The sequence below is a fragment of the Oryza glaberrima genome, chromosome 4 (assembly GCF_000147395.1).
Source record: "Oryza glaberrima chromosome 4, OglaRS2, whole genome shotgun sequence".
Lineage (NCBI taxonomy): Eukaryota > Viridiplantae > Streptophyta > Magnoliopsida > Poales > Poaceae > Oryza > Oryza glaberrima.
Genome location: NC_068329.1, coordinates 20,916,533 through 20,941,417, shown reverse-complemented (window position 1 = coordinate 20,941,417; position 24,885 = coordinate 20,916,533). Strand labels below are relative to the sequence as shown.

At 42.4% G+C, this 24,885-nt stretch overlaps 3 protein-coding genes and 1 pseudogene across 6 annotated transcripts; 3 read left to right on the top strand and 1 right to left on the bottom strand.

Moving 5' to 3' along the window:
- Window positions 1–1,172: 1,172 nt before the first annotated feature.
- LOC127770695 (putative F-box/FBD/LRR-repeat protein At5g56810) lies at window positions 1,173–4,554 on the bottom strand. Of its 2 annotated transcripts, none has more exons than XM_052296506.1 (5): window positions 4,389–4,554; window positions 3,836–3,951; window positions 2,342–3,160; window positions 1,998–2,153; window positions 1,173–1,901 (listed from the first exon to the last, which is right to left on the bottom strand). In XM_052296506.1, the coding sequence occupies exons 1-5, from the start codon at window positions 4,477–4,479 to the stop codon at window positions 1,527–1,529; spliced, it is 1,557 nt and encodes a 518-aa protein (XP_052152466.1). In that variant the 5' UTR covers window positions 4,480–4,554; the 3' UTR covers window positions 1,173–1,526. The 2 variants fall into 2 exon arrangements, with proteins under 2 accessions (XP_052152466.1, XP_052152465.1); XM_052296505.1 differs by having other exon boundaries at window positions 1,174–1,901; window positions 3,836–3,954.
- Window positions 4,555–9,245: 4,691 nt separating this feature from the next.
- Window positions 9,246–12,585, top strand: LOC127770694 (putative F-box/FBD/LRR-repeat protein At3g49030; annotated as a pseudogene).
- A 3,873-nt stretch (window positions 12,586–16,458) lies between these two features.
- On the top strand, window positions 16,459–20,518 carry LOC127770465 (uncharacterized). Of its 2 annotated transcripts, none has more exons than XM_052296192.1 (3): window positions 16,459–17,331; window positions 19,253–19,330; window positions 20,261–20,518. In XM_052296192.1, the coding sequence occupies exons 1-2, from the start codon at window positions 16,519–16,521 to the stop codon at window positions 19,298–19,300; spliced, it is 861 nt and encodes a 286-aa protein (XP_052152152.1). In that variant the 5' UTR covers window positions 16,459–16,518; the 3' UTR covers window positions 19,301–19,330; window positions 20,261–20,518. The 2 variants fall into 2 exon arrangements, with proteins under 2 accessions (XP_052152152.1, XP_052152153.1); XM_052296193.1 differs by having other exon boundaries at window positions 20,256–20,518.
- A 421-nt stretch (window positions 20,519–20,939) lies between these two features.
- On the top strand, window positions 20,940–24,687 carry LOC127770464 (isocitrate dehydrogenase [NAD] regulatory subunit 1, mitochondrial-like). Of its 2 annotated transcripts, none has more exons than XM_052296191.1 (4): window positions 20,940–21,610; window positions 22,568–22,795; window positions 23,726–23,804; window positions 24,116–24,687. In XM_052296191.1, exons 1-4 carry the CDS (start codon window positions 21,083–21,085, stop codon window positions 24,388–24,390), a joined length of 1,110 nt encoding a protein of 369 aa, XP_052152151.1. In that variant the 5' UTR covers window positions 20,940–21,082; the 3' UTR covers window positions 24,391–24,687. The 2 variants fall into 2 exon arrangements, with proteins under 2 accessions (XP_052152151.1, XP_052152150.1); XM_052296190.1 differs by having other exon boundaries at window positions 20,942–21,610; window positions 22,556–22,795.
- The last annotated feature ends 198 nt before the right edge of the window (window positions 24,688–24,885 follow it).

Sequence of the window (24,885 nt, the reverse complement as noted above, 5' to 3'; positions counted from 1 at the left end):
AATTCAGGTTCCCTTTCAAGAGTTTGGTTCGTAAGCCCCTGATGGAAACTGAGTTTTCTAGTGCCATCCATCAAGGAAAAGTGTCTCCAACTCCAAATGCCCTCTGGTATATCATACCAACAGGTTTGCTATGCCAACTTGAAGTTTGTGAATTGTGATCTGATGACTATTTTAGTGTCTCTAGGACTCTCTTAGTGCATGTTTTAATTCTGGCAGACCTGTTTGCTTCAAAAAGGATCAGGCTGCAGCCTTACCAGAAACCAAAACCAAGAGTTATAGGGGATTACAAAATCTCCTGGTTAATCCTGGCCAGAATTCAGTACACACACTCATAACAAGACCTTCTGTAGCCATTCATCTTCGATAGAGTATTTTGCAATAATAGTTTCTCATTGCCACCTAGTTGTTTCATTGTTTCATGTACACCAAACATAATACTCCCTCCTTTCCTAAATGTTTGACGCCGTTGATTTTTTTAAACATGTTTGAACGTTCGTCTTGTTCAAAAACTTTTATAAATATTATTCAAAAACTTGAGTAGTAGTATATATTTAACAATGAATCAAATGATAAAAAAAAAATTAATAATTGCTTAAATTTTTTGAATAAGACGAACAGTTAAATATGTTTAAAAAAGTCAACGGCGTCAAATATTTAGGGACGGAGGGAGTACAAAGCACTCCACCTAAGACTGCGATCTAATGAGAAAACTTTAGAGTGCGAATGTTGTCTGTTACACTCCCCTTTCGTTTCTCATTTGCATGTTGAATCTGATGACTCTTTTGCTTGTTGATTCTTACGAATACTCTACCAAGTGTTCCTTTCCTCTGTTTTGCTTGTTGATTCTTATGTACTCTACTAGGTGTTCGATACAATGATAGAAAAATGAATGAGCGTGTGGAATGCAAGTTTTCCTTTTCTCTGTTTTGCTTGTTGATTCTTATGTACTCTACCAAGTGTTGGATACAATGATAGAAAAATGAATGAGCGTGTGGAATGCAAGTTTGCTTGCAATCGGTTTCGGGCTTTCGGCCCAGGAGAAGAGATTCCTATCTGCAGCAAGTCATTATATCAACCGAATTTTTTGGATTTCCTCAATTTTTTTGTTGATTTTGGTTAAAGTTTATTCAAGTATGGTTAAAATTTCAAATAATTTCGGTCAAAAAGTGCCAAAAATTTGTAAATACCGGTGCTACCGAAATTTTTGCTGAAATTAAAAGTGCAAACCCTGGTTACAGCAGATTGAACACTAACTTTGTAACTGCTCGTAACAAACAAATCACAACACATCCTGCACCTGAAAATTTCAATCTTTGGACAAAAAACATATAAATCTTCAGCTTATACATGTACAACAAAAAATAAACATTAAACATGTCTGATAATACAGAGATAAAGCTTGGTCCATCGTCCATCTAAGATAATTAAACTCTTGTACATTGGGCCACAGCCATAAATAGCTCAGGAAACAAATATTGGTTCATCTAAAATTGAATGGAATCGGCATTGCATGATTGAGATGATGTTCACCCTCTTCTTCTAACATGGCACCGGCTGCAAGGTTCCAGAACAATCAAATTAACTGTAGATGGAACTTTATCCTCAATGTATGTTCTGATAGCTGCAAGCCCTCTTGGAGCTTCCGTGAGAACACCATCTATCATGGGAAAACACCGCCTATACTTATCTTGATCACACCTAGGACCATAAATGGTATCCAATGTAAGACACTCAAGTGACACCGCATTATTGAGGATATAACATGTCAGTTCCACCAAGCTCTTCGCAGAGCTGAAACCAGTGATCTTCACACTCTTGAGGTGGCCATGGCGGTGTCCAGGGATGTGTCTCAGTTGTGAATCCGTGAAAATCGATTCATGCACCATACGTACCTGAGTCACCTGACCATGAAAAGGATGAAATGCTTGAATCAGACCCAGAGCGATCAAAAAGCTTTGGAGGACGAAATGAATGAATGAACAGCGCCAACGCCATACATTTAATATCAAAGTCTCCAAGGACGGAGATGCATCAATAAAAGAAACCAGAGAGAAATAGTCATATGGCCGGGAAATGGTCGATCCTGTTATCATATGAATGGTCAGGTGCCTAAGATAGAGGAATTTGGTAGGCAGCATTGGTGCATCAACCACCTGCACAACAAATATGGCATGTATCAGATTTATTACACAACAGGTATTACTAATGTAATCGGTATATAACACTCACTAACGTAATCCATATATATCATTATACTAATGTAATCCGTATATATCATTGTACTAAAGTAATCCGTATATATCGCTATACTACAGCACCTCATCTTTTAGAGAATGCATACCTCATGCCCCGATTCAATGATAAGAGTTTCAAGATTTGGCATAATGGATGGCAGCTTGGCCCGAGCATCACAGATTGCACGTCCCATGTCTAGCTTCTTTATTTGCAATGTTTCTACAAGGGAGAAGTTTACCCTGGATCCTCTAACAAAAAGACTAGAGAGATTTGGAGCTTTGCTCTCTATCACTTTCAAGCCTGAGCATTCAACGACATTAAGGCTGCTGAGCTGCTGCAGGGTGCAAGGTATCTTCAGGCAAATTATCCCCTTGCAATGATTGAGCTCTAAATGCTCCAGAGCAAGAGAGTTGGAAAGAAGGCACTCTAACTCAGCCCATGTAATGCTCACATACAACAGATGCATACTTGATAGGCTTCTCAAGGGGCCAAGTTCAGGTGTGGGATGTAGGGCACAACATCGAAGTTTAATGTACCGAAGTGAGTCTCGAACCCCATCAGATAAAAGTGAGCATGGGAAGCTGTATTGTCTGTTTGTTTCAGGCAAAAAAAGGGTGAGTTCTTCAATCTCCGGTTTAAGAGCAATCTGAAGCCAACTGTCAAGATAACTAGTGCCATCGAACCCACACATGCCACTATAGTCAAGCTGGAACGTTTTCAAGCTAATGCCTGAGTGGTTCCTGAGAATGCGCCCAATCTTTCCGTGGAAATTCTCTCCAAACGCGTTTCTCTTCAAGCCAATCGTATCTTTATTAAAGATAAGATTGGGATGACACCTCCAAGAATGTAGAAAAGCACGAGATACGCAAGCAGCACGAGCAGCTTCACGCATTGACATAAAGGACTGTATACGAAACAATATGTCCTGCATACACAAACATCAGAATGCGTGAAGAAAAAATGGAGGACATAAAGATCAACATTTATATTGCAAATCCATATGGTCATATAAAAAAAATGGAGTAATATACAGCCAGCCTAGCACAGTCAGCAAGATAATCAGTCCGATGGGTGAGTCGTGGTGATATTATGCTTGAAATCTAAGCAGCGGCGGATTCAGGGCCCGGCCAGCATGGGCAGCTGCCCGGGCTCCCAGTCTTTTGCCGCTGTGGACTCTGATGCTGTTCCTCTGCTAGCCAATGGCATTCGCTCCTGGGCAACAAGCGGCGCCAGGCGTCATGCTTCTATATGGTGCAGTCTGTAGTTTAGTATGGTATCCTGCACGACTATTTGAGCACCAAAGCAGCCTTTTAATTGTGCACTAGTTTAAGACAGGTAACAAAAAATGGCAAACAAGCAGAACATGTTATTGGACTCTTGATGCTGATAGATTATTGTCAGAGGTCACTATCTCTCTCTTCTGTTTTGTTATATCTTTTTTTTAATCTATGGATAATTAATACCTAATTAACCATACCCTAATCACTTGTCTCGTTTTGCATGTGGACCATAATCTCATCATAGATGTCATCTCAAACGCAGCCTAAGCATGCCCAGGCTAAAGAAAATTTCTGGATCATCGGAATTCAATGCCTCGTACCTCAGGAAGGTCTGGGATTGAATTTCTCATTATTTTGCCAGCTTGAGAATCACCATCATAGTCATCTTGTTGACAGGGTGATGTCTTTCTTTTACCCGTTGAGGCAATAAGCCCACCTGCTGCGACACAAAAAGGATTGTTATGGTAGCAGAGACATGAACGGAAGAAAAGCAGAAAAAGGCACTCAATCCCTTGATATCTCCCAAAATTAATTTGATCTTTTTTTTTCCTGAGGAACCTATGCAGGGTATCACCCATCTGAAATACCCCGTTGCTTAGTTGTGCGAAAAAAAAAATAAAACTTAAAAGGAGCTCAAACGGAGAAAGTGGTGGAGAATCAATAATCTTTGCTATTCCGTATTCACCAAAGTGAAAAATTTGAAGTCAAACAAGTGAAAAATCGGTAACAGGCCCACATCAATCCAGACGAGTTAGATAGGTATTAAAAAGAAATACTATCTTTTTATGAGCTGACAATAACGAACACATCCACCGAGCCAAAACTTAACATAAAGATGGGCGGGTGAGCTGTTCAGCGAGGAAAGAGGCTTACAGCGGGCTCGGATTTGCGGCCGGTGATGCCGCCGCCGCCGCCGGCGGTCGCGCCGCAGGGGCATGAGCCGGTTCAGCGCCAACATCCCCATAGACGAGTACACGAAGATACCCTTCCTCCCACGGATCTGGCCGAGAAAATCACTTCCGCTTGCCCCCCCCCCCCCCCCCCCTTCAGATCTCTACTCCTCTCCTCTCCTGCCTATTGCAAATGCAATCCCAGTCTGTTTGTGGTTCGGTTTTGAACTCAACTTCGCGCAGGCGACGGCGGCGGCGGGCGGAGCTAAAGCTATAACCAAACGCTACGTATTAGGTATGGAAAATTGGGAAGAGGGGAGTAGGGACTAGGGAGTATAGATGGCCATAAGACCCGCCCGGCATGGGCCGTGTCAGCCCATGGGCTGCACCTCCGGTCCAGGCATGGCCCACCAGCAGTCGGGTCGTGCCGTATCGGTTCAAAGGCCCGGGTGGCCCATCATGCCTTTTTAAAATAAGTCTATTTTCTCTCCCTCCTCTTCCATCGCGGGTCGGCACGGGCCCGACCCTTGTCGGGCCGTGCCGTGCCAAAATGCCGTGACGTGGGCCGTGCCGTCGAGCCTTGGACCTTATGGCCATCCATACTAGGGAGGTCTTGATGCTTTACATTTTTTTTTGGAATAAGTTCATCTAAGGTCTCTTAACCTGTTAACGGGAAAACCATATACAATAGGTCCTGTCAAAACTAGTGCAGATGAGATCCCTCAGCGGTTTTGGCTGATGTGACGTCTACATGGCTAATTTGACTCGGTCTTCACTGACGTGGCGCTCACGTTGCACGGCCTCTCGTTAAGTTGCTTTGATTCATGGCTAATCTACTCCCTCCATTTTATATCATAAGTTGCTTTAATTTTTTTTCTAGTTAAATAGTTTTTATGTTTAATCAAATTTATAAAAACATATAGTAACGTTTTAAACACAAAACAAACATATATCATTAAAATATGTTCAATATAATAGTTAACAAACTACTTTGGTATTATAGATATTGTTATTTTTTCTATAAATTTGATAAAACTTTTTTAAAAAATTAAAGAAATAAAGCGACTTATAATATGAAACGGATGGAGACTTGCAGCTTGGGATGGAAAAGATGCTCATTTGGGTTTCGTAATGTTGACGTTATCTCTGTGCATACTATAGATTATCAGTTCAATGTCTGCATAGATGAATGCCCAGTTGGCGAATCACAAGCAGAATATTATAATTTCTGAATAACTTTGTCAACCGTGCTCGCCAAACTAAGAACTCTGTCTCGCATCAGATTGAAAAAAGAGGGGCACGAATCCACTACCAGGAGAATATCTTCTTTCTATCCGGGTGAAATACCATCAGAATAATCCCGTGGTTTTCCTTCTCTCTCTAATCTCTCTTTCTTTCATTTTCATCCTCTCACCTGTTCCCTTTCCCGTCCAATTCATTTGTCTGCTTCACCAGCAATTTGCAGAGAGGTTCCTGAATCCAGGGCATCGCAATTCACAAATGATACTCCAGAACCTTTAATTTGTCAGATCTTATAAAAGCTGCGTTAATTTTGCTACACAGTCCATGCAATTAATCGCATTATCAGTTTATCATATAACTTATCACTGATTTTAATACTACGTCGTTGAAGCCTCTCAGGAACATTATTCTGATATATGAGTCGATCGTGCCACCAGTTTTTTCCACAAAATGCGTGGAACTAATCAGGACGAAAAGACGGTGACAAGGATGTGAGGCCTACCAGGACGTAGTGTGTGTTTCCTTCACGCTAAAATTAGAAGTTTGGTTGAAATTGGAACGATGTAACATAAACGTTAAAAGTTTATGTGTGTAGGAAAGTTTTAATGTGATGGAAAAATTGAAAGTTTGAAGAAAAAGTTTGGATCTAAACAGAGTCAGCCGGTTGCCGGTAGGTAACACAAAGCCGTAAAGGGGTTAATATTAGCATAATATCTTATTTGACATTGGCAAAAGGAACTCCTCTCCAGAGATCACAAGTACTACTACCATACCATGCGATATTGCGATGCAAGTCAGATTCTTCTTTAGTTCTGCACCAATCGAAGTCGCCAAAAGCATAAAAGTCAAGCAGAAAGCGGCAACAAATGTGTTCAGAATTGAACCCAAGCTGACGGCGACGGCGCCGGCGCCGGCGCGGCATGCAGCAGGCTATCGCCCACCCGGATAGCGCTTCGGTCTCGCACACCGGTTTTAGCTTTGAGATCAGGGGCGGCCAGTAGCGTGTAGCTAGCTGATGTGAGTCCTAGTAAGAAATGATAGTTTTCAACCGAGCGATGTGTCTCTGAAGTTGACGTTGCAACTGAACTTGGACTCGCGAGGAATGTGTAAACTACTCACTCTAATAATGAGCCATGATATACAGCTCGGTTACTCTTCGTTATTATATTTCGTTGTAGTTTTAGTAGTGGTAATGTTAACGAAATTCAATCAGTATAATAATCGGCTTGTTTTCGAACTTATATATTCGGATTCATCAAGAAAGACAATGACAACATATAACTTTAAGGACACTAGGATAAATGACAGTTAAGGCTGTGTTTGCAACTCCTTTTCCTGACCCATCTCCCTCGTTTTTCGCGCGCGCGCTTTTTAAACAGCTAAACAGTGTGTTTTTTACAAAAAGTTTCTATACAAAAGTTGCTTAAAAAAATCAAATTAATCTATTTTTGAAAAAAAATAGCCAATACTTAATTAATAACGCGCTAATGGACCGCTCCGTTTTCCGTGCGGAGGGAATAAGTTCCCATCCACCCCATGCGAACACAGGCTAAGTATATTTTCGCCAACTGTAGATGAAGTTTGTCTTTATCCTTATACCAGTAGTCTAAGTAGTTTCTCTAGTTAAGCTATGATTTTGTAAAATCAAGGTCATCTAACTTATAATCTTTATAATAATTAGGAAAGAAGCTCGCGCATCTGCGCGGGTAATTTATTATATTTATAAAAAGAAAACTTAAAGAAGTCATACCTCAACATTTTTACTATAAAACAATAGATTATCTTTATCCCTCAAAAGAAAATACTATCTTATCATCACAAAAGAAAGAAATATTTATATTGTGAAATAGACAATAGACTTTAACATGCTACGGGCCATTTGAATCGCAGGATTGAAAAAATATAGGAACAGAAAAAACGTAGGATTTTAATACAAATGTAAGGTAAAACAGAGAATTGCAAAACACAGGAATGACCATTTGATTGGGCCGCCGAAAAAATGCAGGGATTAGAGGAGAGATGAAGACTCAGAGGAAAGTTTCTATGAGATAAAACCTCATGTGCATGGTATTAGGCATCTCATAGGAATTTCATAGGATTACATAGAATTCATTTATTTGATTCAAAGGGCTATATATGAAAAAATCGTATAAGAATAAAATCCTCTAAAATTCCTATAAATTTCCTTTGAATTAAAGGAGGCCTAAATAGACAATAGACTTTGTTGTTGCTGGCTTCTTTTTGCTTGGCATCCGTGAAGCACAGGAGCAATGGCATGAGGTCGACGACGCTGTTGTTCTATGGCAAGGATGAACTGCGAAGGTACGGAAATATCATGGCGTAGGTGCCCCGAGCTGAACAAGGCTTCTGCCCAGGGCAATTCCTTTTCTTCTTTTATCTCACTCATTTTGTCGGCTGTTAGCTTCTGCAATACCCACGTAAGGCATCTGTAACCAAAGTCACTCCATGGGTGCCCTCACTAACCAAAGCCACATCATAAGTTCATAGGGCACCCATCTCCCAATGGGGGATACTCGTAGGTCACAGCTGGGCTCTTCAAAATCTCAAGCAACCAATGAAGGTACTCTAACCTACAACAGAGTGCCTCAACCCATAGCCACATGTATGGATTTCCTTCCCTACCCCTAGCCCACCGAGCACCCACTAGCTTCTTCCCATCTCTTCTCTTTTTCTTTGTCTTTTCTTTTCGCGGTTTTTCTTCCCCTTTATCCCCTCGCCGCTTCTCCTCTCCCTCCTCGCCCAGATGTGCCGCCGCCTCCCGCTCTCTCCTGCCTATATCGCTCACCTCTCTCTCTCCCTCTCTCACCCGTCACTGCTCTCTCCCTCTCTATCTCGGCGGCCGTCGCCGTTTCTCCTACTATCTCTCGTCGCCGGTCGCCGTCCACCTCGCCGGCAGCCAAATCCACTCTCTCTCTCCCGCCACCTCTCTTTCGCTGACACCTGTTGTCGCCACCTCTCTCTCCCATCACTGCTGACGGAGAGTGGCGCGTGGGGTACGGTGGCCGACGACGAGCGGTGCGTTAGGAGTCCAGATCTGGTCGGCTGCGTCGTCCCTAGGCCGTCATCGTCGCAAATCTGTCCTCGCCAGGGCCGTCGACTGCGTCTCCACCTCCTCGCCGCTTCTGGTTCCTTCCCACCACTGTCCACCTCCTCCCAGCGACGAGGCCAAGGGTAGAAGGGGAAATTGCAGATACAGAAGAAGTGTCCATGAGCACCCCAAGCCCCCAACGCATAGCCTCGAAGGAGTGGCTCCAGAAAAGCGGAGTTGAGGGGTCAAGGGCGCGTGTTCCCCTCGTGGGGGTCGCGCCTCCCTCTAGGGGCACACCTCGTGGACGGACGACAGACAACATGAGCCGGGTGCACGCTCAGAGGCACGAATTGTAGTGGGGATGGGTAAATTTGGGTATAAATATGGGCTAACCAATACCCTCTCTAGTGGCAGGCCCACAAATGAATCAATTTGCACCGATTTTTAAAGTTGGGGGAGACTTATACCTGGTTGGTTTTACAGTTGGGGATGCGATTCAACAAGCCCAGGAGGGAGTCAGAATTGACTTATTCCGCAATCCAATAAGACCGGAGCAAGAGATCATCTCCAAAAGCCAAAAAAAAAAAAAAAGATCAAACCACTCCCCAGTCCCCACACCGAATAGGGTTTGGTTACTTTTGTCGTTCTGTAGGCGAGTAGATAGCTCCGCCCGCCGTTCGCCGGCGCCGTCGCCGTCGCCGGTGCGAATTTGAGTTCAAAACCGAACCGCAAATAGGCAGGAGAGGAGAAGAGGAGAGATCTGAAGGAGGGGGAAACGGAAGTGATTTCTCGGTCAGATCCGAGGGAGGAAGGGGGTATCTTCGTGAGCTCGTCTTTGGGGATGTTGGCGCCGGACCGGCTCATGTCCCAGCGGCGCGGCCGGCGGCGGCGTCGGCATCGCCGGCCGCAAATCCGAGCCCGCTGTAAGCTTCCTTCCTCTCTGAACAGGAACAACTCTTTCGCCCATCTCTTTTTCTGTCACGTTTGGCTCGGTAGATGTGTTTGTCATTGTCAGCTCATAAAAAGCTGCTCTTTTTATTGCCTAACTAATAACTGGCTCATCTGGTTTGATGTGAGCCGGATACCCATTTTTCATTTGTTTGGCTTCAAATTTTTCACTTTGGTGAACAGCTCAGATTATTGCCTTTCCACATTCTTCGTTTGAGCTCCTTTTTTTGTGAGATCTCAGGGGATTGAAGTGCCTTTTTCTTGCTTTTCTTCGATTCATGTCTCTGCTACCATAACAATCCCTTTCGTGTCGCAGCAGCTGGGTTTATTGCCTCAACGGGTAAAAGAAAGATATCACCGTGTGAACATGATGGCGATGGTCATTCTCAAGCTGGCAAAATGATGAGAAATTCAATCCCATATCTTCCTGAGGTACGAGGCATTGAATTCTGATGATGCAGGCTTAGATTGCAAGCATAATATCACCACGTCTCACCCATAGGCTGGCTGTATATTACTCCCTCCATTTGTTTTATATGGCATTGGTTAGTACAATTTGAAACTAAATGGAGGGAGCATCATTTATAAACAGCAAAGATTATTTTAGTGCTGCGATTTGATCACAGTCCTACATTATCAGTACTATTAGTGACTGTTCTCTCTGCAAAGGTTGCTAACATCTCTCCAGAATTTGATGCATAAGTGGGATGCTTTAGTACCATGTTGATAACTTACAATAATTGGGTGCTACTTGCAATAACAAGGAAACATTATGGTCAACTACTAATGCAAGTAAAAATATATCATGTAGTTGTTAATTGGTGCTAGCTGTTAGCAACTGTCTCTTTTTTCATTTAGAAAACCACTAAAATAACACTGTTAGGAAAACCTCTCTATGCAGTACTGAGTTTCCCTAGCACGGTTATGTTCCTCTGCACTATCTAACCTATGTAACGCAATTCACCCTGTGCATTCATGTGGAGAGCTACCTGGGGCAGAACATTACTCTGTGTGATTCTTCTGTTTTTTCTTTCTCCAATTGAAGTAATCATATGGATTTGCAATATCAATGTTGATCTTTTATCTGATGTTTGTGTAATGCAGGACATATTGTCTCGTATACATTCCTTTATGTCAATGCGTGAAGCTGCTCGTGCTGCTTGCGTATCTCGTGCTTTTCTACGTTCTTGGAGGTGTCATCCCAATCTTATCTTTAATAAAGACACGATTGGCTTGAAGAGAAATGCGTTTGGCGAGAATTTCCACGGAAAAATTGGGTGCATTCTCAGGAACCACTCAGGCATTAGCTTGAAAACGTTCAAGCTTGACTACAGTGGCATGTGTGGGTTCGATGGCACTAGTTATCTTGACAGTTGGCTTCAGATTGCTCTTAAACCAGGGATCGAAGAACTCACCCTTTTTTTGTTTGACAAACAAACAATACAACTTCCCATGCTCACTTTTGTCTGATGGGGTTCGAGACTCACTTCGGTACATTAAACTTCGATTTTGTGCCCTCCATCCCACACCTGAACTTGCCCCCTTGAGAAGCCTAACAAGTCTGTCTCTGTGGTTAGTGAGCTACATGGGCTGAGTTAGAGTGCCTTCTTTCCAACTCTCTTGCTTTGGAGCATTTAGAGCTCACTCAATGCACGAAGATAACTTGCCTGAAGATACCTTTCGCCCTACAGCAGCTCAGCAGACTTAGTGTTTTTGAATGCTCAAGCTTGAAAGTGATAGAGAGCAAAGCTCCAAATCTCTCTAGTTTTTTCCATAGAGGATTCAGGGTTAACTTCTCAGTTGTGGAAACGCTGCAAATGAAGAAACTAGACATGGGATGTGCAATCCATGATGCTCGTGCCAATCTGCCATCCATTATGCCAAATCTTGAAACTCTTGTCATTGAATCAGTGAATGAGGTATATATTCTCTAAAAGATGAGGTGTTGTAGTATAGCGATATATACGGATTACTTTAGTACAGCGATATATACAGATTACATTAGTATAACCATATATATGGATTACATTAGGGAATGTTATATACGGATTACATTAATAATACCTGGTGTATAATAAATCTGATACATGCCATATTTGTTGTGCAGGTGGTTGATGCACCAATGCTACCTACCAAATTCATCTACCTTAAGCACCTGACCATTCGTATGATAACAGGATCGACCATTTCCCGGCCATATGACTATTTCTCTCTGGTTTCTTTTATCAATGCATCTCCTTCCTTGGAGACTTTGATATTAAATGTAAGGCACTAGTGTTGTTCATTCATTCATTTCATCCTCCAAAGCTTTTTTTATCACTCTGGGTCTAATTCAAGCATATCATCCTTTTCATGGTCAGGTGACTCTACGTATGGTGAATGAATCGATTTTCACGGATTCACAACTGAGACACATACCTGAACACCACCATGGCCACCTCAAGAGTGTGAAGATCACTGGTTTCAGCTCTGCGAAGAGCTTGGTGGAACTAACATGTTATATCCTCAATAATGCGGTGTCACTTGAGTGTCTTACATTGGATACCATTTATGGTCCTAGGTGTGATCAAGATAAGTATAGGCGGTGTTTTCCCATGATAGATGGTGTTCTCACGGAAGCTCCAAGGGGGCTCGCGGCTATCAGAACATACATTGAGGATAAAGTTCCATCTACAGTTAATTTGACTGTTCTGGAACCTTGCAGCCGGTGCCATGTTAGAAGAAGAGTGCAAACATCATCTCAATCGGACAATGCTGTTTCCATATAATTTTAGATGAACCAAGATTTGTTTCCTTAACTATTTATGGCTGTGGTCCAATGTACATTAGTTCCATTTAATTTTAGATGGACAAAGCTTTCTCTCTGATTTATCAGACCTGTTTAATGTTTATTATTTGTAGTACAACATATATTTTGGTCCAAGATTGAAATTTTCACATACAGGATGTGTTATTATTTGTTTGTCAAGCTATATTGTTTGTTATTGGCAGTTATAAAGTTGGTGCCCAATCTGCTGCAACCAGCCAGCTATGGCCACATTGAATGGAAAATTTGCAGCTGCAGATAGGAATAATTTCTCCTGGGCCCAAACCGAACACTTGGTGGAATACATCAGAATCAACAAGCAAAAGAGAGAGTACATCAGAATCAACAAGCAAAAGAGAGAGTACATCAGAATCAACAAGCAAAAGAGAGAAAATGAGTACATCAGATTCAACATGCAAATGAGAGAACCTGAAGGGGGAGTGTCTAACCAACAACATTTGCACTCTTAAGTTTTCTCATATAATTTTAGATGAACCAAGATTTACTCTTAAGATTTATCATATAAATTTAGATGAACCAAGATTTGTTTCCTGAACTATTTATGGCTGTGGCCTAATGTACAATAGTTTTAAATCTTGGGTATTGGGTTGCCAAATGTACAGTAGTTTTATAAATATTGGATGGACGATGAGCCAAGTTTTGTTTCTGTAGTATCAGATAAATCGGTCAAAAAACAAAACAATACAGAAACTGTTCAAGTGCAAAACGGTTCATTCGGAGGTTCAATTCATTCGCTTCTACTCTACTAGCAACGATATAGATAAACTGAACATGTTCGAGTGCGAAATGGTTCTATCCTGAGATTTGACTTATCACTTCAAGCAACAATGCAGATAAACTGAACATGTTCGAGTGCCAAATGGTTCCGCACTGAGATTCGATCATGTCTGTCTTGTTTTATTTCTTAAACGTTTTTCGTATTCAATGTTGAAATTCCTTGTTGTTTGTATCAGATACGACAATTAGAATGGGAAGACATGCTTCCAGTGTAAAAAAATCAACTTTGCATTCTGACATGTGAGGGCACTGATTTTGGGTATTTCAATCTTTTTCATTTCACCTATTACTAGTATTGTATTCATCAGCATGATTTTCTAATAGAACAGGGATAGAGTTTCAGGCTTCTGTGATGCAGATGAAAACATGGATGGCGCCTTCGTGGATTTTCTCCAATGTCGGAACTTTTAAATGAGTTGTTTTGGTACATTGTTACTTTGTTAGGCCACTTTATCCGTTTTAACGCAAGAATTGTGTCAGAAATTCAGAATACTGTGTAGCCTAGTTAGCTCAGGTTATCAGATGGCTGAAATGTTGTATCAGTTGATCTGTTGATCGATAGCTTTTTTATTGGGGGTGCGAGATTTATGTCCTCAGTTCATGATGGTTTTTATATCGATTATATTGGTTGGGTTTATTCGGTTCCTAAGATTATATACGATTATTCACAGGAAAGATAAATGGCCTGTTTACTTTGATGCCATTTTCAACCTTACCAAATTTTAATAAAGTTGCTAAAAATATGGCTACATTTAGTTTACTGTCAAAATTTAGCAACTATATAAGAAATCCTACCATTGCCAAAATTTTGGCAACTATACCAAGGCCTGTTCACTTTGTTGCCAAAAAAAACCTTACCATTGTCAAAATTTTGGTATATTTTGGCAACAAAATTTTAGCAGGATTTCTTATGTAGTTACCAAAATTTGGCAGCAAACTAAATGTAGCCACTTTTTTTTTTGACAACTTTACCAAAATTTGGTAAGGTTAAAAATGGCATCAAAGTGAACAGGCCCTAAAATTTTGGTAATGCCAAAATTTAGTAAGGTTTTTTTTGGCATCAAAGTGAACATCCCCAAAATAAAAGCCTAGCAAATTCAGAGTTGGGGGGTTTCTACCGATTCGGAAGGTTTACCTCGAGTGGTTCCAAACTTCCACTCCCTCCCCGGCCGTCGGACCGCCGCCGCACCGGTTGCTCGCATCGCCCGCCCGGCTCCCGCCGCCAGCCGGTTGTTCTTGCCGCCTGCGACCCTCGTCTCGGCGGCATCGCGCCGTCGCCGGCCGCCTCTGCTTGCGAGCGTGTGGCAACGGATAATCGAGAGAGGGAGTGAGATGATGGTTGTGGCGGCCCATGAGAAATGGGCTTGACATGTATTGGCCCATATTTCGGTTTCTATGGCCCATTTAGTTTCTCACACCGCAGAAGACAACAATTAAAATACCAACAATAATAACTTTTTTTTTTCTCTTTTTGATAAAAGACCAAGAATAAAACTAGAGGCAAATTGAAGTGAGCGTAGCTCGACTAGTAAAGTTTTATGTGGTGGAATTAGCTTATCCGAATTTAAATCTTATATTTAACATGGCCATGTTGGTGCTTGTATTTACTACTCCATCCGTCCCATAATATAAGTTATTTTGGAGAGATATGATATATTTTAGTACTACGAATCTGTAATTTGTTTTGTTATTAGTCTACGTTTAATACTTTAAATGTGTGTCCGTATATTCAACGTGACACGCTAAAACTTTACCCCCATGAATCTAAACACCCCCTAATAAATTTATAGCAAAGTTGACAATGATCAAAGCAAACAAACTTTCTCATGCACTCTCTTATTAAGTCCACTTTTGCTTCCATCCATGTTTATTATATATGTCCACTATTCTAATTCTAAATGCTTGCTTAATAAACTAACAACTATTATGAGGAAATTTTAGTGGACAGGAGTTCAAACTGAGGACAGTAAAAAATGAGTTTGTTGGCGATCGTGGGAGGGTATATGCAAACCTACAGACCAAGGAGGACTAGGTATACGAGATTTGCTCAATGTTAATCAAAGTCTTCTTATTCAATCAACTTGGAGAATTGTTAGTAATCCAAATGATCTAGTTTCTACTATTATCAAAGCAAAATATTTGAATAATACCTCTTTCTGGAAAGCTAATGAAAACATTTCCAAATCTGCCTTCTGGTCCTCTATCCTTAAAGTTAGAAAATTTCTAAATTCTTCAACTATTTGGCAACTCTCTCAAGGTCAGGTATTCATCTGGAATCAACCTTGATGTTCAATCTGGGAAAACATTGATAATCATTTAAACTCTCGGGCTATTAATATGCACTTGCCCTCTAAGGTTGCAGAATTATGGGATGAGAACAAAAAATGGGACACAAAAGCTGCAACAAATTTTTGACCAAGAAGCAATCCAAGCCATTCAGAATGTTCAGCTTGTTCCAAATGAAGACCCAGACAAACTTTGCTGGAAGCATACTCCATCAGGAGATTGCACTACCAAAAGTGCTTACAAAGAGGTTCATAAAGCCACTCATTCTCATTTACCAGTCATTTCCACTTTGACCATTAACCTGAAACGGAGGGAGTAATAAAAAAATGATGGACCCCACATATCATTAACACATCCTCTTCTTTTCCCTATCCCTAATTATCTCCCTTTTTCCTGATGGCAACGGCAAGAGGATGATGTAGGCGTCGACGGCGGAGGAGGAGGCATGGGGATTAAACGATGGTTCTGGTGGCACAATCAACCGGTCACGGGAGCGACACACCTCCACTATAGGTGTGTCCGTCCCTCACGCAGCGTCCGCTTTCCCCTAATCCGCTCTGAGCCACAACCACAGCCTCACGTCATCTTCCCCTTTCACTCGCTCACCACCACTGCGAGACAAGCTACTCTGGCAGGCAACAACGTGCTCTATAACGTTGGCCCATAGTCAACATGCCACGTGGATGCCACATATGACCAAACCACCAGCCAAACCGCCGAGGGGCTCGATTTGGCGGTTATATCTGGTATTGCGGTTGAGGGAGGCGATTCAATCAAGGGCAAGAGTTGAGGGAGGTAAAATAGACTTAATACAAATGAAAAACAAAGAATTCAATACGGCCCAGCCTAGTAGCCCACGTGTGCCATCACTCATCCGTGGAAGTCTGGAAGGCGCTGTACCTTCGTCTCGCCCGTCACGTCTCGGAAAAGCCTCGCCGAACTCCGGAACAGAAAGCTTCCCCCAGAAAATCCCATCTCACGGCGATGGCCCCCGCCGCCGCCGCCGACGCCGCGAAGCTCTCCGTCTCCGGCGCCGCCCTCGCGGCGCTGCTCGCCTGCTGCGGCTCGGCCGACGGCGACTCCGACGGGCTCCTCTTCGGCGTGGCTAGCCGCGCAGCCGCGGCTCCCCCCTCCTTCTACGACGACGACGACGACGACCAGGCCCGCGCCTCCTCGGGCCCCTCCCTCTCCATCTCCGTCGCGGGGCACGCCTCGGTCGCGCAGCCTTCCTCCCTCGCCGATCCGCTCGGCCGCTTCACCAGGTCGTCCTACTCCCCCGACCCCTCCGCCGCCATCGGCTTCTTCTCCTCCTCCCGCCGCCGCTCGCCGCTGCGCCCCTCCATGCGCGAGGCCGCCCTCGCGCGCTCCCTCTCGAAGACCCTGGTGCTCGCCCACCCGCTCGTCTTCCTCCTCGTGGCACCATCCTCCTCCGCCGCTGGCCTCTCCGTTCACTCGTTCGACTACCGTGCGTTCCTCCTCGTTGACTCCCGCCTTGTGCCGGCCTCCCTCAGCGTCGTCAACGCTGGGCCCGGATTCAGGGAGCAGTACCACGCCTTCGCGCCGGAGTCGCCGTTGCCGTCGCTGCCGGAGCAGCCTGTAAAGCAGGGTTACAGCATTGGTGAGCAGAAGGCGCTTGATGGGATGGTAGAAGGGTTCGGGCTGGAGAGGGTAGGGGCAATGGTGACCTCGGCCTCTGTGCTGACCTCCGAAATGGAGGAGATGTACAGTGGGATGCTAAGGAAGCTGGAGGGGCTTGCTCGGCAGGTTGAGGGGAGCAACGAACGCGTGCTCGATCAGGTGATTGTTGGATCCTGAGTTTTGTGTTGTCAGAATTTTGCCTTTTGGAGTATATTGTTGTCTCTATGGACAAATTGATTGATCCTGTGTCAATTGTTAGGCTAACTTGAAACAATATTTCTGTTATGTGAATTAGGCAAGATTTATTCACATCAGAATAGAAGAAACGATTGAACAATTTGGATGAATCTGCCATCATGGACAGAGGGGGTATGAAATATTTTCTAGATAGAAAGGCTAAATCAGTTTCCAAAGAATTCATGTTCTGCTTAACGCAATAACATTGCCTCCTGAAACCAATTTTCTTTTTGAATATCCGTGTTTGCTTAAGGAAGCAGATTGTATTACCCTTCTTTAATTTCTTAATCTGCTATGTGGCATCGCCCACTTCAAGGAAATTTTCAAAATAAGATTTAGCTAGGATATGCTGGGTAACTGGGAGTCTGGGATCTCCTGAGGCTGAGATAAAGTGGTATATGAAGAGTTGGAGCAGGGCGTGAATCCAGCCATGCAGGTCTGCAGGATCCAAGTGGCTATGGGAGGTCTAAATAGTTAATAAGGCATTCACCAAACATCTTTTTAGAACACCTATTTCTGGTGTAGCAATGTGTTGTATTATTTTGTTTTGACTACAAGTGTGGCTATTTGAGTTGTCATAAGCCAAAATAAGGTGGTGAGCTCTTTCGCTGGATTACTGTGGTGATATGCGAGATGGAAGAAATTGCATAGTTTGAGTTTTGAGTCCATAACCAATTTCGAGTAACCACATGTATAATCCACGCTCTACTTTGGTCCTAGTGTGAATGAAACTATGCCTTGACAGCTCTGCCAAAACCATGTATAAATCTGAAATTTGTGATTTCTAATTTAACTAGTGCTGTTTTTTTTACTTGCTTGTTGATAGACTAATAGTTAAAGAGGTAATTCATCCATATCATGAGTCAGTTCTGATTGCCAGGAGGCACTCTGCTTTGGTTGAGTCTGGCTGAACAAGTTAGGTCTAAGTGAGATTGAGTGCTGCTGTGTTCTAGTCATCTAGATAGTCCGCCATAGTACCATGACACATTTCTTAGACGGTGACTGCTATCTATCTTGTGAAAAGCTGCAAAGGCAACTAAAATTGCAATTAGCAGTACAGGTGAGTGCTATAGCTATAGCACCTCTATCTGATACTGTATTTCTCATGGATAATTTCCTTCTGTTTGAGAAATCCTGTAGCTTGAATACCCTTAATTTCACGTGAATTGATACTAAACTGTCAATTAAGAGTTTAAGACCCGTTGTTCTTTTCTTTTGACATGCTTTATGTGTAAAAAAGGTGTTTTATGTACTTCGTAATAAACTTTGAGCAATATAAGACTCATATTAAATTATTAATAAATTATGATATATAAAAAGCTAAAAATAGAATTGAAAAATATGCTTCCAAGAATCAGTTATAGCAGTTATGCCCTTTTTGGTGGTTGCTCAGAAGCCACAAAATCACGATTTAAGCCCTGGAATGCTGCTGATCTTGGTAAATGAATATGGTCACGAGCATGCAACTTGTTTGGGGCTTTGGACTATACATAATTATTATCCATGTTTTTTTAGTTTGAAAAGGGCTTTAGAAACAGTACAAAGTGTTGTATTGAATACTTGAATGATAAATCCAGATTGGCTGTGCGCAGAATTTAAGGTTCTGCACATATATATGGTTTCATCTTGCATAGGCATGTGATTGAACTACATTATAATACAACTCAAATTTAACAGGGTCTATATCATGTTATTGTTGTCTTATTATTATTACTACTACTTCATCCAGTCATGCCTGGCCACAAATTTTGCAAGGATTGCATTTAGATATGCTACTGTTAGTAACAACTAGCCTATTCTTTGATGTGGTATTTCTGATCTGTATTCTGATATTGTTTTGTAGGAAAAACAGAATACCTTGCTCAGGAAAAAGGTTGCTGGATTGAAATAAGGACAGTGATTTGTTCTCAGCAACAACAAGGTATATGCTTGCTGACTTACCCTGTTACTTACTCTGATAAGATTAAGGCAATAAGGTTCTGTTTGTTCATTCCAAATTGCCAAACTATTTTGGCTGCTCATTTTGTTGCACTATTTCCTTATTATAGTGATTATTCCTTGACTGTAAGTGTAATTATTTGATAGAATCAGCCATTTGATAAACTCCCATCTTTGTTGTACTATCTGTATGCATGCGATTGTTTAAAATGCATTATAAGGGCATTGTCTTTGCTGATAATTATTTTTGCTGTTAAGCAATACACACAATAGTGGAGCTTGAACTAATAAATCTCAAGAGGGGCCAAAATAAGATTGCGGTTCTTTGGAATTTATAGACATTGGAGTTATACAAAATACATGACTAAGCAATACATGAGTACAGCAGCTCTAAAACAAAAGCATCTATACTAAATTACAACATTACCGCATACTTATGTTTCTTCATTATATATTCTTGATTTCTACACTCTAATCGCAGCGACTTGTTTCACAATTAAATATCTCTAAAAATAATAAAATCAATTAAGTAGATGGAGGAATTAACAAGAGAATGCACCCAATTATGTACTATATATGAAGTACTAATCATAAAAATCTTCAAACATTGGGGTGGGGGTCGGGTGAGAGCATACGGATCTTGCTAGCCTAGTAGAAGCTCTATCCCTGCGTAGGCTGTATATATCTCTTTAGGAATTCTCATTGTGAGCAAGTTACTTTGTATTATGTATGAAATGGTAATTTGTAAGGTTCCATTGTGCTGCCAACATTACCAAAGGTGTTCGTGAATCGTTACTAGTACTAGTAGTAGTACAGTTCAATTCTTCAATGTTTTAAAGCTAGCTATCAGTCTATCACTGCACGCTGACCACTTCTCACCTTCTTTGCTTGTGTGCATTGGTTATAAGAAAAGTTGGGAGCTATGAGCCTTGAGTATAATCTCGAGCCGAAGAAGCTGCTTTCAGGGCTGACAATCCTGTTCTCGCTCCTCGTTGTAAACAGATTCGATGGTAGACACCAAGAAAGAAATTGTGGAAACATTTGTGTAAATCTAAAAAGACGAGGCGCACACGTTATCGTTTTTGAAACTGCCATCTTAATGGCTGAAGTATACTACACTCCTGTATTATCTTTTGTGGCATTCAGCGAATCAAATTCGTTCCATATTCTACTTGTTCTCTCTGCTATTATTATCTAACAAAAGCCCAAATTTGCTACCTTCAGACTTCAGTCTCCAACTGATAGTTGATGATAGGCGTTAGGTTAGTTTACTGGAATATTGGATGGATTGAGTGGCAATTGATCGATACATTCGCTGAACCAAAAAAATAATATTCCAGCAAGCACGCAAGCAATAGTTTACCTCTCATCTCTTCCATTGCTCAACTTATGTTCTGCAAGTTGATACGCATTTATGTTTTTTTTGCCGATTAAATTATTACGGGATATATAAATATAGATTGGCCTTTTGATGGGCCCACTTGGCAGGGACTCCTCGTCATTATTCTTATGAAAGAAGTCTAACTTCGAAATGCAATTCTCCAAATACAAAAATCTCCAAGGGATTAGACCGCAAAAAACAACTCGAGTACACATCTCCGCCTTCCCTTTCTCCTCCTCCTCCTCTCTCCTCTTCCCCTCTCCAAGTCTCCCGGTCTCCTTCCTCCTCTCTTCCCGGCCGCCTCGCCTCGCCTCCGCCTTCCCGATCGCAATTCGCCTCCTCCTCCTCCCACCCATGGCGCGGCGATCCGCCCCCCTCCTCCGCCGCATCCTCTCCTCCCCGGCCCCCGCCCCGGCGCACCATGGCGGCGCCGGCGCGCGCCGCACGGTGACCTACATGCCCAGGCCAGGGGACGGGAACCCGCGCGCCGTGACGCTGATCCCGGGGGACGGGATCGGGCCGCTCGTGACGGGGGCCGTGCAGCAGGTGATGGAGGTGATGCACGCGCCGGTCTACTTCGAGACCTACGAGGTCCGCGGCGACATGCCCACCGTGCCGCCCGCCGTCATCGAGTCCATCCGCCGCAACAAGGTGTGCCTCAAGGGCGGCCTCGCCACCCCCGTCGGCGGCGGGGTCTCCTCCCTCAACATGCAGCTCCGCAAGGAGCTCGACCTCTACGCCTCGCTCGTCAACTGCTCCAACTTCCCCGGCCTCCCCACCAGGCACCAGGACGTCGACATCGTCGTCATCAGGGAGAACACCGAGGGGGAGTACTCGGGGCTCGAGCACGAGGTCGTGCCCGGCGTCGTCGAGAGCCTCAAGGTACGGGCCAATCTCGCGTGACGCGCGCTTTGCTCTGTTGTTGTGTGTTGGTTGGAGAATCGCCACCCGTGCATCGATTTTGACGTCTAATGTGTTCCTTTTTTGTGATGTTATTAGTATGCTGCAATTTCATTGGCGTAATTGCTGGTACTGCTCATACGGATGGTAGATTTTGCAGATCATACTTATTGTATAGATGAGAGTATCCTATTGCAAAACTGCGAGGCTTTGACCACATTGTTCATTTTGATTGGGATTTCACTAGCCTATGATCTCAATATGTGGTATACTGAATTACAGATAAGTCCACGGTTAGAGTTATATATGCAATTTCTAGTGAAGTTGCATATATCTAATCTGCAGAATTGTTGTCTTATTAAGGATGGGATGGTGTGAATGTCTTAATATATATTGTTGTCTTGTTGACCTGATGTTTGGCATCTGCTTTGGTTGTCCAATCTTGAGATGTGGATTAGCAGGCGTTTTATCAGTACAGACCAGCTTAATCGAACTCACGGTTTGTTGTTTGCTGTTTGCCTGGTAAAGCGTTTGGTACAATCTATGAATTTACATTATTTGCGTGTTGATTAAATTGTAAAACGTGCTAGTTTAGTTCCTGATTTGTTTATTCTGCATCAAACACTGGCCTCTTTAAGAATTTAATGACGTGATTATTTGGCCAGACTGTTATATGACGTGTAATCAGGTCAGCTTCATGGATTTGGGATGTAGGGAATGGAATAGAGGGAATAGGTAGACTGATGGTTAAATTTATTGATTTGGGGCACATGGACTCATCAGATATGTGCTTATTTCTTTTCTTTCAATTGAACCATTGATTAGTTTTGTGTTACATGATTGCCAATGGAATGAAATGCACCCTTTTTTTTTTCCAGTTCTCTGAGCTTCTTTTCCATCTTAGTCTCACTGACTAACTTTTGTCAGGTGATAACAAAGTTTTGCTCTGAGAGGATTGCCAAATATGCTTTTGAGTATGCTTACCTTAACAACCGAAAGAAAGTCACAGCAGTGCATAAAGCAAACATCATGAAGCTTGCTGATGGTTTGTTCTTGGAATCTTGCCGTGAGGTTGCCTCAAAGTATCCTGGTATTCAGTATAATGAGATCATTGTCGACAACTGCTGTATGCAACTTGTTGCAAAGCCTGAGCAATTTGATGTCATGGTATGCTCTTTACTTCATACATTCTATCTGGAGCATCACTGTCTGTTCAGTACTTTGGAGCTGCCTTATTTGAATTGCACTGAGTTTCTTTGCGTGTGCTTTGCATTTTATGATGCAATTCAAACATCTGTTTTTATTAATCTGTTTGTTTTATGTCTGAAGAATGAATGTAATACTTTCTCAGAAAGTACAGTTCTGAATGAGGAAGCTTATCAGAAGTTATTGTAGATGCTGTGGTTTTAGCATTGTAGAACATATTTTGTTGTACTTGGGAAGCATACATTCCTGTAAATGCTTTAGCAACTAGGATATTGAAATTTTGCTTGTGATGCAAGATAAATAAGGAATCTAATGATACACATTTGCTATATATAGTCTCCAGGTTAAAATTCCTTCTGTCATTTGCATTAGGAAATAAAAGTAGTGTCATCGTATGATTTATTTTGCTCCGCTTCCTTATCTATAAATTTGACCTATTTATCATGTAGAATTTCAAAAGCATTATGAGAAATTTAATGTCCTGAACAACATCAGAGAAATTGGGAATGCTTAGATTTGCATCATCTTTATGGGAGGAGAGAAAAGTGCAAACACTCAATAATGTGAAAATGAAGAGAAACCAAATGAAATTTTGTTGTTATAAGGATTGAGAAAACAATGTTTTGACAATCTATAGCACTTCTAACCAGCTGACAGTATGTAAGCGTTGCAATCATGCAGCTACAGGCAGTTTTAGTTAGCTTGATATGATGTACTATAAAGTATGTTAGCTAACGACAACTGTCGAATTCACCCTTTTTTTGTTTACTTTTTCTTTCTGTTCCGCAGGACACTTTCCTGAATACTGGTTTTCCCAAATGATTCCTGTTAAGTATCCCCGTGTAATTCCTGCAGAATTTCTAACTTTCTTCTCTTTGGTACGTTTTGTAGGTTACACCAAACCTTTATGGCAATTTGGTTGCTAACACGGCTGCAGGTATTGCTGGAGGGACAGGTGTTATGCCTGGAGGTAGGATCTTAACTTTTACCTTGTTCCTTTAATTCGTATAAGCAACAGCACACTAAACAATCGGCTGGGAGACAATATTTTTCTGTCACCCACAATATTTTTCTCTTACTGGGAGACAGTTTGTTGTCTGTGCATCACGCATGGTTGTACCTTTCATCAGTTCTTTTGGAACAATTACGTTATTACTTCTTGTCATCAGTCATCACTTGCCACCCATTTTATATGTTTGGACCACCCAGTTGGTTCATTTTTGTATACCATAATTAATTCAACGTGGTTTACTAATCCTTATATTCGCCATCCTGTTGCAGGTAATGTGGGTCAGGACCATGCTGTCTTTGAGCAAGGTGCTTCTGCAGGAAACGTCGGAAACGAGAACATCTTAGAGCAGAAGAAAGCAAACCCTATTGCGCTGCTTCTATCATCCGCCATGATGTTGAGGCATCTGCAGTTCCCGTCATTCGCCGACCGGCTGGAGACGGCGGTGAAGCGTGTCATTGCGGAAGGCAAGTACAGAACAAAGGATCTGGGCGGCACCAGCACCACCCAGGAAGTCACTGATGCAGTAATCGCCAATCTGGATTAGATACCAGCCGGTGCACGCCTGAGAGATTAATTCTTTTGGGGGACTAGATCATTAGTCCCGACTCCCGATTATTTTTGTTTCGTATAGAGTTTAGATCGTCAATTTGTACGACGCTTCCCCGGAAGGAATCGTGAGGCAATATCTGTTTCTTAGTTCTGTTCCACAAATAATTCAGGAACCCACGAGGAGTATTCTTCACACGATGCTGTGTAACAAGGTAAAGAGAACAGCTTTTGTTGCAAAGGGAAATGCTGGCAGCCTTAATCCTTTAACTGAAATGATTATGAGAGTTGATTATCGGTCCTCAGCCGCGGCTGTGTCTCCATGGACCTCAAGACCGTTGTTTCCAATTATCATCTGATTCTTTGCAATGCTATCTGCAGTCGTACATTTAGTTTGCATCTTTACATTTAGTCTTTGAGCAAGTCCTGGCTTGTACTGGGCACGCTCTGAGCGATCGGACTAACACACGGTATGATTATGAAAAACTTAGAT